This window comes from Equus caballus, chromosome 2, assembly GCF_041296265.1.
Source record: "Equus caballus isolate H_3958 breed thoroughbred chromosome 2, TB-T2T, whole genome shotgun sequence".
Lineage (NCBI taxonomy): Eukaryota > Metazoa > Chordata > Mammalia > Perissodactyla > Equidae > Equus > Equus caballus.
The window spans coordinates 17,326,163-17,341,185 of NC_091685.1; the positions used below are offsets into that span (position 1 = coordinate 17,326,163).

The following is a 15,023-nucleotide window of genomic DNA, read 5'->3' on the forward strand; positions in this document are numbered from 1 at the left end:
TAAGCACCCAGATGTAGCAGTGCACGGAGCCAAATCTTTCCCCTGGACTTTTTAGTCATCTGGGCCAATAAGTTTCATTTTCTTGCTTAAGCCGTAAGGAGTTGAGTTTTTGTTGTGACAACCAAGAGTCCTGTCTAATTCAAATCTTCTCACCCCCAGACCAGCCCCAACACACAGCCCCTGAACAGCCAAGACCAACCACCTCCTACTGAAAACTTTAATGAAACCAATAAGTTAATAAGTTAACAAAGTGAGGTACTTGCATATCCGAGAACCGGGTTGGTAGGGAACCTTGATCGTGGAAGGAGGGCAGGCTTCTTGCCAAGTCTCCTTTGGTCATAGGGTAATCCCATTCTCCTGCCCCTCTCCACAGCTCTGTCTCTGAGTGGGCAGAGGGGTGGCTCTCTGAGGACAGCGTAGTGCGGGTGAAGTGAGCCAGGACAGGCTCTGTCCAGGGCATGATGGTCACATGCAGAGGGCTTGTTGGGGCAGAGGCTGGGCACCATGGGGCTGAGTAAGACCCAACCCCAGCCCTGGCGCTGGTGCATGCAGGTCCCCAGTCACAAGATGCAGGCAGCTGGGCCTGAGCCCCTGTTCGCTGGCACCCCAGAGATGGTCCCCCTTGGTCCACTACCCATCACCCCCCTGCCACCTGCATTGGCTTTGCAGAAGAGGGACAAAGGGGTAGGGATACCAAAGAGGTGCTGGGAGTCTGGAGTGGATGGGGGCTTATGCCAGTATGGGGGCTGCCAACTGACGTGAAGAGCGGGGCATGGCAGGAGGGGAGACAGTGCATATGAGCGCCAGACGCACAGCTGGTGCCTGAAAAATGGGAGTTGCTAGGTGCATTATTAGTTTCTCTGGGAGTTAGAGTGACTAGAAAGGGGACAAGCCTAGATAGAAGCAGGCTTGATAACTACCCTGGGGAAGGGCCCGGGATCTTTCCAGTGCTGTCGGGGCCCAAAGGCCTAGGCGTGAGTTGTGCTGTGGGGACGCCAAAGAGGGCTCTCGGGGGCAGGCAAAGGCAGCAGTTAGGGCTCCTGGACCACGGAGGAGTAGATCCTCTTGAGGAAGGGGAGCGGGTAAAGCTCTGGGGTGGGGCCTAGAGAGACCTGGGGTCACTTCAGAGCTCCCTCTCCCACCTGGATGAAGTGGGGGCCTCCTTGTAGTGGACATCACCTTGCAAGGCCAGTTTACTGGCATCAGCTGCAGAGGCCCGGGAGAGGCTGAATGGCTCTGTGCTCACGTCTCTAAGTGTGTGTGATTGTGTCAGTGTGAGTGTGAGAGACCTTCTGCATGTCTGGGGAAACTAAAGGGATATGTTTGTGTGATTGCAGCAGCATCGTCTGGGGGAGGTTTAGGGGAGAATACAGAAACTTGTGCTGTTAAAGGTGTCTGCAGGGCCAAAGAGGGGAGTGGACATCCAGCAGGCAGAGGGAGCCGCTGGGGCGGGACACCTGCAGATGGGAAGGAAGGCCCAGGCACTGCCCTTGGGGGAGGCAAGGGAGAAAGAGGCCCTAAGCTGGGTGGGGAGGGGGTGATATGCCAAAGAATGGGGTTGGGGGTCATGGCCAAGCAGCCTGAGACCAGCTACTGCTGGAGGCCCATCTCCCATGGGGGAGGGGCAGAGGGACCCCATGGGGGTCCCCAAAGTTGCATATTTAACATAGTTTGCATATATGGTGCCCACCTGCCTTGTGGCAGGGTCCTGTGCTTGTGGGTACCTGTGGGGCACCTTGGGCCCACCCTCAAGTGGGGCGGGGACTTGGCGGGACGGCTTTCGTGCTCTGTCCGAAGGCCGGCCGGACACCTCACCTTGCATAGCTGGAAGCTGGGTCAGGGCCAGGGCCCTGGCCTCAGCGCCCCGCTCCCACTTTCCGGTCAGTGCCCCTGCCAGGCGGGCCGCGCGGGGCTCTGGCGGGCCCAGAGGTCGCGGTCAGCCGCTGCTGCCCTCCCTGCGGCCTGGCATCTCGCACTCCTGAGGTGGGGCGAGTCGCTGGCACCCACAGCGGTAGCTCGCCCGCCCAGGCAGTTCAATACTGCGTGTGGCCTCTCTCCCCGCGCGGGAGCAGTTCAAGTAAGAGAGGAGCCGGAGGCCTCAGCGGGCGGGGCCGAGCGCCGGGCTGAGGGGCTGGCCGAGCGCTGCCCGGCCCCTGAGAAGCCCCTCAGTCCATGTTGGTGCTGACCGAGCGGGAGATGCTGAGCGTCTGGGCGGAGGCGGAGATGTCCTCGTGGTCCACAGGGCTGTGGTAGTCAGAGGTGATGTCGGGGTCGAAGAGCGGCACTTGCACGGCGCCCAGGCTGGCCGAGGTGCCGGAGCGCAGGCAGCGCGAATAGAAGCCCAACAGCAGGTCCAGCTTGTGCTCGATGGACTGCACCTGCGGGCAGGGCGCGGCTGGAGGCGGGGCTTGGCCAGGACGTAGGGGCGGGGCGAGCCTGGAGGCGGGGCTTGGGAGGGGAGAGGATGTGGGCGCGGCTTGAGCGGGGCTGGGGGCGGGGCGAGCCTGGAGGCGGGGTTTAGGAGTGGAGAGGGTGTGGGCGGGGCTTGACCAGGACTGGAGGCGGGATTCGAGGGCGGAGGGAGCCTGGAGGCGGGGTTTGAGAAGGGAGCTGATGTGGGCGGAGCTTGAGCGAGATCAGGCGGTGCTATAGACGGGACCTGGGGACGAGACGCGGCTGGGCAGCCGGGCTTCTCCCGGGAAGGGGGGTGTCTGGGAGACGCGGCTCGTCCGCGAGGAAGGGCGGAGCTTGACTGGAGGGCGTGACGAAGCTGGGAAACTAGGTCTTATTCCTGCGCCCCCCCGAAATTTAGTTGTGATTGTTTGGGATAGTCCGGGCGACCGAAAGAGAAAACAGAGGCGGGGTTAAATGAAATAGGCGCGACTTGGACTTAGCTAGACTACAGCAACCTAGGGCGGGGCTTGGCAGGAGAGGGTGGGTCTATCGGGTGGTTCAGTAGGAGTGGGCGGGCTTCCTGGGAGGCGGGGCTTACCTGTGGGGCGGGGTTCTGCCGGGCTCGGTTGCTCGGGCCCTGCTTGGGCTTCCCCCGGTGCTCGGGCCAGCGGCTCTGAAGGGCGCACCCTCCCCCGGTGCTTGTCCCCGCGGCCTTCCAAAGCTTCTCGGTCGACAGCTAGCGCTGCTACACCAGCGAAACTCCCTCCCACACTCACCTGCTTCTCCACCTTGACCACGCGTCCCATCATACTGATTTCATCCACCGCCTCCGAGTCGGAGGGCTTGTCGCCCTTCTCCCGGGTCTTCCGGTCCCCGGGGCCGCGGCCCACAATCTGGTCCACCCTGTGGGGAAAGGGAATCGTTAAAGGGCCCAGACACACGCCACTCGTCCCTCCCATAAGAACTCGAGGTTGCCTGCTGAGAGGGGAGACAGCCTGCCCTGGTGGGAGGGGGCCGTTCTGCCCTGCCAGTGGAGACCGAGGTGGCTGGAGGGAATGGGCTGCGGCGTTGCGCGTTTTCCAGCTGGCCGAGCAAAGGCACCACACACAAGCATGACAAAACCACCGCCTGATGGGAGGACCGGTGGGAGATGGTGGACTGGGAAAAGAGGGAGAGACACAAGTGGGAAGGTGACTTATGAGGGGGACAAGCTGGAGCTGGTCCTAACCTTGTTTTTCTGCTCTCCTTTACGGCAAACTTCTTGAAAGTGTTATCTCTACTCTCTATCTACAATTTCTCTCCTTCCTTTCTCTCTAAAACCTACCCCAATCAGGCTTTCATTCCCACCATTTCACCAAAACTATTGTCGTCAAGATCCCAAATGACCTCCATGTTGCTAAATTCGATGATCAATTCTCAGTCTTCATTACACTTGACTATTAGCAGCGCTCCGCACATCAGATCACCCTTCTTCCTGCACCTTCTTCTTGGCTTGCCAAACACCACCGTCTCCCATCCTTCCTCACTGACCGCTCCTTCCCAGTCTCCTTTGCCGGTTCCTTCTTTATCTCCACAACCTCTAAACATTGCAGGACCCAAGGTTCACTCCTGGGACTTCTTTTCTCTATTTATTTTCACTCGCTAAGTGATGTCTTCAGTTTCAGATTTTCAATTCCTCTATACGCTCTTGACACAAATCTGTATCTCCAGCCTATACCTCTCCCCCGAACTCCACATTCCTCTAACTGCCAGATCCACACTCTATTTAGATGTCTGATAGGCGTCACAAACCCAACACCTCCCAACTTTCTGGATCGAAACTTGCTCTACTCATTGCCTCCTCTGTGTCAATAAACGACAACTCTTTCCTCTTGCTCAAATCAAAAACCTTGGCCTCATCCTTGACTCTCCCATCAGATGACCCTGTCAACTCTACCTTCAAAATATATCTAGAATCTGATCATTTCTCCCCACCTCCACTGCTGGCACCCTGGTCCAAGTCCCCATCATCTCTTGCCTGGACGTCTGAAGTAGCCTGCTCACTGGTCCTCGTGTCCCCCCAGCTCCCTCATAGACCGTTCTCAACACAGCACCTAGGTTGATCCTTTTATAGCATAACTCGGAGCTTCTTGGTCCTTTGCTCAAAACCCCCCAGTGCTTGCATCTCCCCCTGGATGAAGGCCAGCATCTTCACAGTGGCCTTCGATGCTTTTTACAGTCTAAGAGCCATTAGCCTTCTCAGCTCTGCTCCTACTTCTCTCACGCCAGAACAGACACATGAGGCTCCCTGCTGCTCCTAAAACCACACCCCAGCCCCTGCCAATCTCCAAGCCTTTGCACCTGCTGTTCCCTCTGGAAACTATTTAAACAGCCACAGAGCTGGCTGCCTCACCTTTAATTTTTTCTCAAATGTCACCTTTTCACCTATTTAAAATTGCAAACCCCGACACCCTAGGCCTTATTTTTCTCCTTAGCATTTATCATCTGACTTATTCTGGTTCATTTATTTATCATCTGTTCTCCTTCCACAGAAAGGGAAGCTCCCTGAGGGCAGGGACTCTGCTTTGCTTTCCACCATATCCCTGCTGTCTGGTGGGTAACAAATGCCCGATGACTCTTTCTTGAGAGAATGAATGAATGGGCAGTGAGAATGCAGCCACAGAGGAGAGGGGTACAGTGTAGGTGACTGAGGTCTTGGTATGAGAATTCTTCCTATATGTTGGGCCGAGAGAGAGGTGCTGGAGGATTCCAGAGGCAAGAGGTGGGCAGCATTCAGGACAATTTGCCTACCCCCTTGGGAGGTGGGAGGTCACTTTTTTTTTTTTTGGTGAAGAAGATTGTTGCTGAGCTAGCACCTGTTGCCAATCTTCCTCTTTTTGCTTAAGGAAGATTGTTGCTGAGCTTACATCTGTGCCAGTCTTCCTCTATTTTGTATGTGGGGCGCCGCCACAGCGTGGCTTGATGAGCAGCACATAGGACCCGGAATCCCAGCCTGCGGAGCCGGGGCACGAAAGAAGAGGCAGCAAACTTAACCACTCGCTACCAGGCCAACCCTGGAGGTCACTGATTATCTTAAACCTATTATATTAGGAGCAGGAAACAGTCATCTAAAGATGTCCCCTAAGACGCGCAGGTCCAGAGGATTCGCACAGGGGACCTGCGGCTAGGCTATTCTTCAGGGTGAAGACAAGTGCAGCGTCTGGCCTCAGGCGTGGGGCAAGCCAGGGCCCTTGCCAGAAATGCCAGGGGCCGCAGCAGCCCCTAGGGGGCGCTCGGGGCTCCGTTCGGCGCCGCGGAGGGTCTCCCGCCCGCAGACCTCGTGCGGGGGTTAGGGTCCCCACCTCCCTGCCGCCCCCCACCCCATGCGGGGCGGGCCACCCACCGAGCCTGCAGGCTCTTGATCCGGCCTAGCATGTCCAGGTGCCCTGCCGAGTACTGCTCGATGACGTCCTTCACGTCGTACGGTCGCAGCGTCTCCTTGAATTTCCTTTTGGCCACCAGGAACTTCAGGATCCTGTTGGGAGAGGGGGTCTCAGAGGGAAGGGATTCATTTCCAACCCCCTCTCTGTCCCTTTGCTACCCGCTTGTCACCAGGGCACCTCCTGCTTGGGCCACTGCACACAGCCTCTGCTGGGTCTCCCAGCCTCCCTCCCCGCTACCCGGCTCCCACCCCTGCGCCCTCTGTAGGTGTGCTGGGTATTTTCTCATGTGCCTGTGTCTGCGGGCGCATTAGCCTCGGCGGGCAGGGACTGGCCTGGTCTCCCTCTGCTAGGTGGGACACAGGGCAGACATCTGTGCACACTGTTGATGGTGACAGCTTGGGGGAAGACATTTCTGCATTCACTCCACAGTTGCTTGTTAGCACCACTATGCTGGACCCTGGGCCCTCAAAGGGGCATCAGATCCGGACCCAGGCCTGGGGTGGGAGATGGAGAGGATGTAGATAATTATGGGGTAACAAGGGCCATGTCAAGGAATGGAGAAGAGGGCTGGGGACCATAGAAGGGAGGTCAGGGGACAAGTCTTGGGAGTGATACTTCCCAGTGCCCTGGCAAGAGGACAGGGATGAAGGGTGGCTTTCTGCACACAGACAGGCATGGAGGTGTGGGAGTCAGTCAGTTCAAAGTAGTCAGAACAGGATGTGAAGGCAAGGGATTAATCCACCGGGGCGGGGAGGGGGCAGTATAAGAAGACAGGGAAAGAGACTGGCCTTGGGAAGGGGCCTGGGAAGGGGTACTCTGAAGAGCCCTGAATTCCTGGCGGAGATTGGGCCATGGGAAGGTAGGGTGGTGGGGAAGGGGGCATGTGGTTTACTCTGCTTTAGCATGAGTGTTCTGCCAGCCTGTGTGGGGAAGCCTGGAGGGGCGGAGTCTTGGGCAGGAAGATCAGCTCCCGGGGATGGGCCTGAGCTGGGAGGGGGCCGTGGGGCAGAGACAAAAAACAGCTTTGAGCAATTCAGGACGTGGGACTGAGAGGCTCTGAGTAGAGTCCAGGATGACTCCCATGGCTTGAGTGACAGAGTGGATGGTCCCGCCACTGCACCACACAGGAGGAGGAGCAGGTTTGGGGCATGATGGGTGTGAGGGGTCTGTGGGATGGCTAAGGAGAGCTGACCTGAGCCAGGTGGCAGCTCAGGCAGTGTGTTCCAGAAGCTGGTCACTTGGAGGGGAGAGACAGGATGTGTAAAAAGAGGATGGGGAGAGGCCTCAGACTCTCAGGGGAGGGGTGTCCAGTTGACTCTAATTTTGAAAGGAACACAAAAGGAAGAGGCTTGTGGGCAGGTGCATCAGCCAGGGAAGAGAGGAGGTGGTCTGCAAGGCCGGGGAGTAAGGGGGCGTCTGGAGCTGGAGCTGCAGGCTGGGTACAGAGACCAGGCCAGAACTCCATTCCAAGGGGCTTGGGGGCAGATCCGTGCCGGGGCCATGGCTAAAGGGCTCAGGAGACTGGTCCCCTCTTAATTGTCAAGGCAGCGACAGCCAGTAGGGCAGGGGCTTTCGAACCTTTTGACCAAACCCACCATAAGAAATACATTTTATATCAGAGACCGGTACACACATATACATAACCGAAACATAAGTTTCATAAACATTATTTATCCTTACTCCAAGGGATGGACTCCAATATTTTCTATTCTGTTCTCTTCTTTTTAATGCATAGCCTGCTAAATTGATTTCACTAAGTTGATTTCAAACTGTTGTGACCTGTGGTTTGAAAAGCACTGCTCTAGAAGAAATCCTGGGGGAGACAGACAGGCTGAGGGCAAGCCACCCAAGGAGAGACAGAAAGTCTAAGACACAGGGGCAGAAGGAGGATGAGAGTGAGACACGGAGATGGAGGGAGACAGCGCATGAGACGGAGACACAGGGAGAGGCAGGCAGATGCTGGACACATCCAGAGAGAGAGAGAAATAAAGAGAAGAGAGACAGATATAAAGTGAGAGACAGAAGAAAGGAGAGAGAAGCAGAGAGGACACTGCGGGTCTGAGAGAGGGACCGTGATGGCGACCTATGCCCACCTCCCCACCCAGCCAGCCCTCCAGACCTGAGCAGCCATATGCCACCTCCCATCCCACCCACACTCCAGAGGCTTCGCCACCCCAGCACAGCCAAGGGTGCCAGGCGAGCAGCAGCGGCGTGCCGGGGAGCTAGGCCAGGCCTGGCCCTGAGGGCAGGCTCTGGAGGGGGAGCATCCATGGGGGGCAGACACATGAGGAGGCCACCCTCAGTCTCACCTGACGGAGCGGATAACTGTCTTCACAGCAGGCATGACGTCGTCCACTGTGAGCTCACACTGGTAGCTCTTCTCCTCTGCCACTTCCTCCGAGGGGCCCTCTGGAAAGTCAGGGGGCCCAGGTGGTGGCAGCAGAAGAGGCTGCTCTCAGCCTCCACCACCACATGCTGAACCATTCTTAGAGATCTCGGGGAGACAGAGGACCAGAAAGGGCCCAGAACCTTCCTGGGGGCACAAGGCAGACCAGGCCCTACCCAGAGCGGAAAACCCCACTTTGTTGCATGTCCATCTGCCCTGTGGCCAGTCAGGGTAAACATCTGCCTGGTGGCCAGGTGGGTGGGAGCTGCTTTAGGGCACATCTGCTCTGGCCTGGGGCAAATTGCACCCAGCCCTGGAGGAAGCCCCACTGGTCCCACCACGCAGGACAAGGAGCCCCAGAGAAAAAGGGGCTTGTACCCTCTGCACGTCATCACGCACACAGTCATCCTTCAGCCAAGAGGGAAGGAAGCTCAAGGGGCTGGCTCCTGTGCCCAGCTCTGCTACTGGGGAAGGCCCCTAAAGCAAGTCATCCTCCCCGATGAGAGAAACGGCTTCTCCGAGGCTAGTGCCCTGCACGGCAGAGAGGCGATGCCATCCTGGCCTCACAGGGGCAGGAGGTGGCGGAGGCCAGGCAGCTGCTTAGGCAGGGAAGAGGAGGCTCAGGGCACCAGCCACACCCAGGCTACCATGGGTCAGCACCTCCAAGACTGGTTTGTAGCGTCCTGTAACTTTCTAGGAAAGGGCTGTCCGAGTTGTCAGCTGGCAGCATCTTGGGGGCTGATAAGCACAGACAGAGGCAGTGTAGCTGGGTCCCCTCCCTCCAAGGCCAAAGGGGCTCCCTGTCCCCTTCCTCCAGCCTTGTCCACCCACCCCCTTCTTCTCCCACCAGCGGCCTGAAACATGTCAAAGCTGGGAGAAGTCTTCCAGGGCACTGGGTCCAGCCTTCTCCTTTTCCAGAAGAGCACACTGAGGCACAGAAACGTGCCTTACCTAAGTCACTGTACAAGTGCGGAGCCAGAACTCAAAAAAGTGACCTAACTGGTTAAACAGCGAGCCCCACAACGTTCACAGCCTCATGCCCGCAGGCTGGGCTGGGTGAAGAGGGCAGGGAGGGGAGCGTGGGCTGTGGAGCTGGACAGACCTGGTTGAGGAGAGCAGCACTGCCACTGACTAGCTGAGAGACCTCAGTCCCCACGTCCGTGAAATGGGCATAAAAACAGAACCTACTTCCCAGGGTCGTTGGGAGAAGTCAACCACATCATCCAGTGTGGGGCTGTGGCAGTCAGGGCTCAGCAAGGATGACTCCTGCTCCTTCCAAAGCACACTTGCAATGCAGCTGGCTTCTGTTGAGGACTTACTATATTCCAGAAACTTCTGGTCACCTTCCGGGGATAATCTCATTTAATCCTCACAGCAATCTTATGAAGTAGATACTATTACCATCCCCGTTTTACAGATGAGGGGAATGAGGCCCAGAGAGATTAGGTTACTTGCCCAAGAGAAACAGCAAAGCCTGGATTCAAAGCCTGTGCTCCTCACCACTACCAAGTGCCACCCTCCGCCTTCTTGCTGGATTGGCAGACAGTCCAGAGCCCAGCCAAGCAGGTATTGCGAGGCCCATTTCACAGACCGGAAGACCAATGCTCAAAGACGGTCAATCAGTTGCAGAGCTAGGACTAGAACCAAGTCTTCCCACCCCCAGCCCAGACTCTGTCCCCACCCTGCCACCCCCAGCGGGTCCGGGGCCCAGACCCCCAGGGCTCACCCTCCGCAGAGGTGCGGGGTTTGAGTCTCAGCGACGCCCGGAAGCGGGTGCGGTCGTTGAAGCTCCAGCTTTTCTGCACCTTGGTGGGGCTGGTGCCCTCACCCACCTGCTCGCTGCTCGGGGAGGCGGGCATTGGCGGGGGTGCCAGGTGCTGCTTGGAGGGGCCCGTCCGCCGCTGGGAGCTGCCCATCCGGATGCGGTCTTTGATGCCCATCCGGCTGCTGGCAGGGCCGGTCAGCCGGGAAGAGAGCCAAGTTAGCGGGAGCCGGGGTGGGCGGGAGTGGGGACACGGCTGACTTAGGACTCAGGGGTGGCTACTGGGTCCTGCTTCTCCACCAAGTGGAGACTTCCTGGATGGGACGAGGGTGTGGCGAGGGCAGCCCTGACCCCTACTAAGGGCAGTCTGAGCAGATCCTCTCCCCACCCCCACCTCCCACCCCTCATTGCCCGGACAGATAAGGGGTGCACAGGAGACAGATGTCAGAGTGGAAGGAGTGAGAGAAACCCAAGAAGGGAGTCAGAGACAGACAGGAGGACAGGGGAGCTGGCCTGGCCCACATGGGTGGGTGGAGGCGGAGGCGGTGACCACTCTGGGCACAGGCAGGCTGCTGAGAGATGGAGAAGCTCACCCTGCCACTGAGGTGGGCCTCCAGCTCCTCACCGTACACAGGGACAGGCTGTGTGGAGTTGGGGGGTGGTATGTGTGTTTGCACAGTGTGGATACACAGGTACCAGTGTGTGTACATGGATCAATTTATATTCTTCTCCTTTCCCCACTGCTGGAGCTATCTGATCCCACACTGGTCAGGTCAGGGCTTTAGGACCTGGTACAGCTGTAAAGGCAGTGCACTGCAAAATTCCCAAGTTCTCCATCACACAGACTTCAGTGTAAATGGTGCCCCTGGAGGAATGCAGTGTACTGGCTGCTGAGGGTCCTTGGCCTTGTGGGTCTTGCTGCTGAGCCCACATGTATGCCCAGGACATACCTGGTGCCCAGCCTCCTAGTGAAGGCCTATAACCTGTTCTGTGGTCTCCCCTGCCTGAGCTCTGCCTGCCTGGACTGACATCCTGCCCACATGGCCGTGGATCCCCCCTCCCGGCCCTACACCCCCACTGCCTACTGAGCCCCTAGTTCGAGAGCACCTACACATGTCTCTGTGCATGTAAACATATACGTGCATGTCTGTGCACGCACTCAGAGTTCCCTTCCCACACCCCAGCTCCCCACCACATCCCCCAAACCTTGGAGGAAGACAGGTGGGGGCAGGCCTCAGGGTCCCCAGGCCAGGCCCTGGTTAACCAATACCTGGCAGAGGAACTCTGCGTCCAAGAGGTCCAAGGACCACGTTTTCGCTGTTCGAGTAGGACCTATGCAAACATTCCAACCCATGCCCTATGGTGTCACCGCTGCCTTCCTGCTGTGGCTGTGGCTTGCCTCTCGGAGGGCCCTCTGCAGACAGGTTTGGGGCCCTTCCGCCCCAAATGTCTAGGGTCCTGGCTCAGGAGAGCACAAGCCAGTCTCAGAGGAGGCCTGAGGTGGGGCAGGAACTGGGGGAGGAGACTGTCACCTACCCTCAGGGACTTTCAGATCAAGGGTTGAGCAGAGGACAGATTCTGGTTTCAGGGTTGGGTGGGAGCCGGAGTCCCCCATGCCCAGGGCATGGGGTACAGGGTATAGAGCCAAGGTGCTGGGGTGAGGGAGATCTCGAAACCAGGGGCACTTTGGGAAGGCAGCCAGGATGTAGGGCCATCCTTAGGGGTAGGGGCCTCTGCCCAGAGGGGAGAGGTTATAGGTTAAGGACTGGGGCCCTGAGGATATCTGAAGGGAAGGTCAGGGGTGGCCCCCACAATCCAGCATGCTGTTTGCTGGCCCAGTATCCCCTCAACACATCCCAAAGATTCCAACCGAAGTTTGAGGTTGGCTCTCCCAAACTTTCCTCTGCAGAGCCATTCTTTCGGGCTCTCCTCATGCTGGCAGGCACCCCCCGCCCCACACTCGCGTGGCCCGTGCAACCCCTCCTTCTGTCCTCCGCTCCTCCAAGAGGGAGAGGCAGAGAGGGGGGTAGAGAAGGCCCTGACACTCAGCCAAGGGCCTGGAACTCCAGATCTCTGCACCCAGCACATCAGTCCAATGGCGTTCTGGGAAAGGGAGTGACCTCCCCATCACGAGAAGTGTGCAAGCAAGACTAAGCTTGCATTCAGCAGCACTTACGGAGGAGGGGTCTGGGGGCTTGCACTAGAGGCCTTGAAAGGTCCCTTTCCAGCTCTGATTCTGTGATGGTTGAAGGAGCTTCCAGCCAGGTTTGTGGGTTCTGTAACTTTCCAGCCAGCCACAGGCCCTGGGCTCCTCATCAATCTAAGAAGGCACCATTTTCCCATGGGTGGCCCTGGCTTCCAGCTCTTTGGGCAGGGCCCAGAGAATGGCTCACGTCAGCCTCTCTGGAGCCTAAAAGCTCAAAGAAAATGGAAAGAAACCTGGCACACAGTGGACATCGAAAGAGCTCCTCCCCTCCCCAGGCTCCTTAGAACACACAAGGTCCTGTCTGACGCCTTATCCCTTTCAGTTCCCCGGCCACTGCACGTGGTGGATTCTGTATTTACCACCCCTATTTTACAGCTGTGGAAGGAGGGGAAATGACATGCGCAGGGTCACAGAGCTCCCATGGATGGAGTTAGCACTGGAACCCAGCTTTCTCTGACTTCAGAGATGGTGTTCTTTCTCCGGGACAAGCAATCAGGATCGGGTCTAGGGCAGTGGTTCTCAACTGAGGGTGATTTTGCTCACCAGGGGACATTTGCCAATACTGGAAACATTTTTGGTTGCCACATTGGGGGATGCTCCTGGCACCTAGTGGGTAGAGGCCAGGGATGCTGGTAAACATCCTACAAGGCATAGGACAGCTCCCAACACCAAAGAATTATCCCACCCAAACGTCAACGGTGTGAGGTCAACAAACTCTGATCTAAGGGGTCTGTCAGTGCCTGGGAGGCAGATGGGGTGGGCTTGACTGGGTCTGTCCTATGGGACAGGCTGCCTTCTGACTGTCCTGCTGGACCCAACCCCTGCACTCACTTCCACAAGGAATTTCTTTAAGGACCCATCATCTGCCTGCCGAAGGCCAAGGTCGCGGCGGGAGGAGAGGCAGCCTCCCCCTTCAGGTGCTGGGTACAGCCACTCCCTTCAGGACTGTGGAAACGGCCTCAGCACTGGCCTCTCCCCCCTGGCCTTGCCCTTCCTGCCCACCACGCCCACTGAACCAAAGTCACCTTGCAGAGGGGCAGATCTGAGCCGGCTTAGCCCTTCAGTGTATTCCCATTTCCTACATCCACGGTTTCCAAGCTGTTTTTTAAAGTAGGCAAGATCTTAACTGCTCAACATACTAAATCAAACGAGGCCAATATTTCCACAGCGCCTCCTCTGAGCCAGGTGCAGTCGAAGCGAAAGCAGATCCTATTACCATCCACATTTTACATCTGAGGAAACTGAGGCAAGAGGGCTTATGCCCAAGGTCCCCTAGCTAGGGAGGGGTGGCCAAGTTCAGACCCAGAACCCACATTTCTAAGGGACACTGCCTCTTGGTAGAGCAGCCAGGAGCTCTGTCACTCATCCCCGCCTCATGGGCCCCAATCCACAAGGCTCCAGAGGCACTTTTGGGAAACCCAGGACTCCAGGAGCCCAGGCTGCCAGGCAGGCCAACAGGACGAAGCTCACGCAGGGCTTTTGGGTTCTTCATGAGCCAGCGCTGCCCCCAAACTCAGCTCCTGGCCTCCCGCTCTCAGATCTGGCCATGCTGGGCTGCCTGCTCCTCTGCCATGCTGTGCTCTCTCCCCTCCTCACCCTGGTGCCCGCCACTTCCTTGGCATGCCCTCACTCACGCTCACTCCTTTTTGGGCCTCTGGTGAAGTGCCTGACCCAGGCCCCACAGCTCCTCTGCCTCCTCCTTTTGTTGCGCTCATCACACCGAACAGCAATGACTCCTTGCAACTCTCCAGGCACCATGTTTTATTCATCACTGTGTCCCTAGTGCCAGGCCTGGCGCAGGGCAGGTACCGAGGAATGGGGCGGTGATGCAGCTAAAAGAGCTGAGTTCTGGAGTTAGCGAAAGAGGTGCCAATGCCAGCTCCTTCAGGCATCTGCTGGGTCCCTAGGTGGGCAGTGGGGAGCCAGGAAGCTAAACCCAAGGCCTGGCTAAAGTCAGAGTGGGAAGGACCCTCAGAGAGCCTCTAGTTCAATCTGCCCATTCCACAGACGGGAAACTGAGGTCCAGAGAAGGGAAGCAATTTGGCCAAGATTGTACAAGGGGTCAGCGGCAGAGCCAGAACTCATCCCAAGCCTCATGTAAGTGTCCCTCCTGGCAGACTGGGTGCCAGTCTCATGCCCCTAGACCTGGCAGAGGCATCCCCAGGAAGGCGAGGGGCTCACCAGGGCCCCAAGGCAGACGGCAGGCGGCAGGCACATGCACCTTGTCCTAGGCCCATCCTGTCCCCCTCTCCAGCCCCTGAACTTGGGGGGCGAGGAGGAGTGGGGACAGGAGGAGCAGGCGAGGGGGTACCTCGGTCTCCAGCTGGCGTGGATCCGAAAGAAACTCCGTTTATTACTAAACATCTGGCTGGAAAGTTAGAACAAGACACAAACAGAGGTTAGTGGGAAGAAGGCAGGTGGGCAGAGCGTGGGGAGCTGCCAGGATGGGGCCGGCCTCCTGTGGCTGGTGGGAGAGAAGGAGCCCCACCCAAACCTCCAGGCCACATCCCCAGAATGCACAGGTTCTCAAGTTTTGCATGAGGGTCCCCTGGGGAGCATGTTGAATGTGCAGGATTCTGTGCTTCCTCTCTGGAGTCTCCTGTGGGCTTGGGGAGAGGTCCAGGTATCTGCATTTTGAACAACATGCCAGGGGATGCTGATGCAAGAGGTCAGTGGACCCTGCTTTGAGAAACACTGCTTAGAGCCTTGTCGCAAAACCCCAAAGAGAGGAGGTGCTGGCCCTAACAATGCCGTTCCCCAGGAAATCCTGCTCCTGTAGTCCTGGGAAGGTGCTCAGCCCGGGTCCCTCCACAAGCACCACTAAGGGTATGACCAACCAGGTATGTATGTGTA

General features: G+C 57.7%; 1 protein-coding gene across 8 annotated transcripts in view; it reads right to left on the reverse strand.

Moving 5' to 3' along the window:
- Positions 1-203: 203 nt before the first annotated feature.
- The window catches only part of KCNQ4 (potassium voltage-gated channel subfamily Q member 4), a 52,761-nt gene continuing 37,941 nt past the window's right edge, over positions 204-15,023 (reverse strand). For 4 of the 8 annotated variants that reach the window (XM_070260239.1, XM_070260242.1, XM_023632430.2 and 1 more), the window contains 5 exons: positions 9,929-10,149; positions 8,126-8,225; positions 5,777-5,908; positions 3,171-3,297; positions 204-2,378 (listed from right to left, as the gene is read on the reverse strand). In XM_070260239.1, the coding sequence (XP_070116340.1) occupies positions 2,166-2,378; positions 3,171-3,297; positions 5,777-5,908; positions 8,126-8,225; positions 9,929-10,149 (793 nt within the window). In that variant the 3' untranslated portion in view covers positions 204-2,165. Of the gene's footprint in view, positions 2,379-2,659; positions 2,792-3,170; positions 3,298-5,776; positions 5,909-6,148; positions 6,311-8,125; positions 8,226-9,390; positions 9,546-9,928; positions 10,150-15,023 lie in introns of those variants that run through there. The other 4 variants (XR_011436428.1, XM_070260244.1, XR_011436429.1 and 1 more) reach the window with 4 other exon arrangements.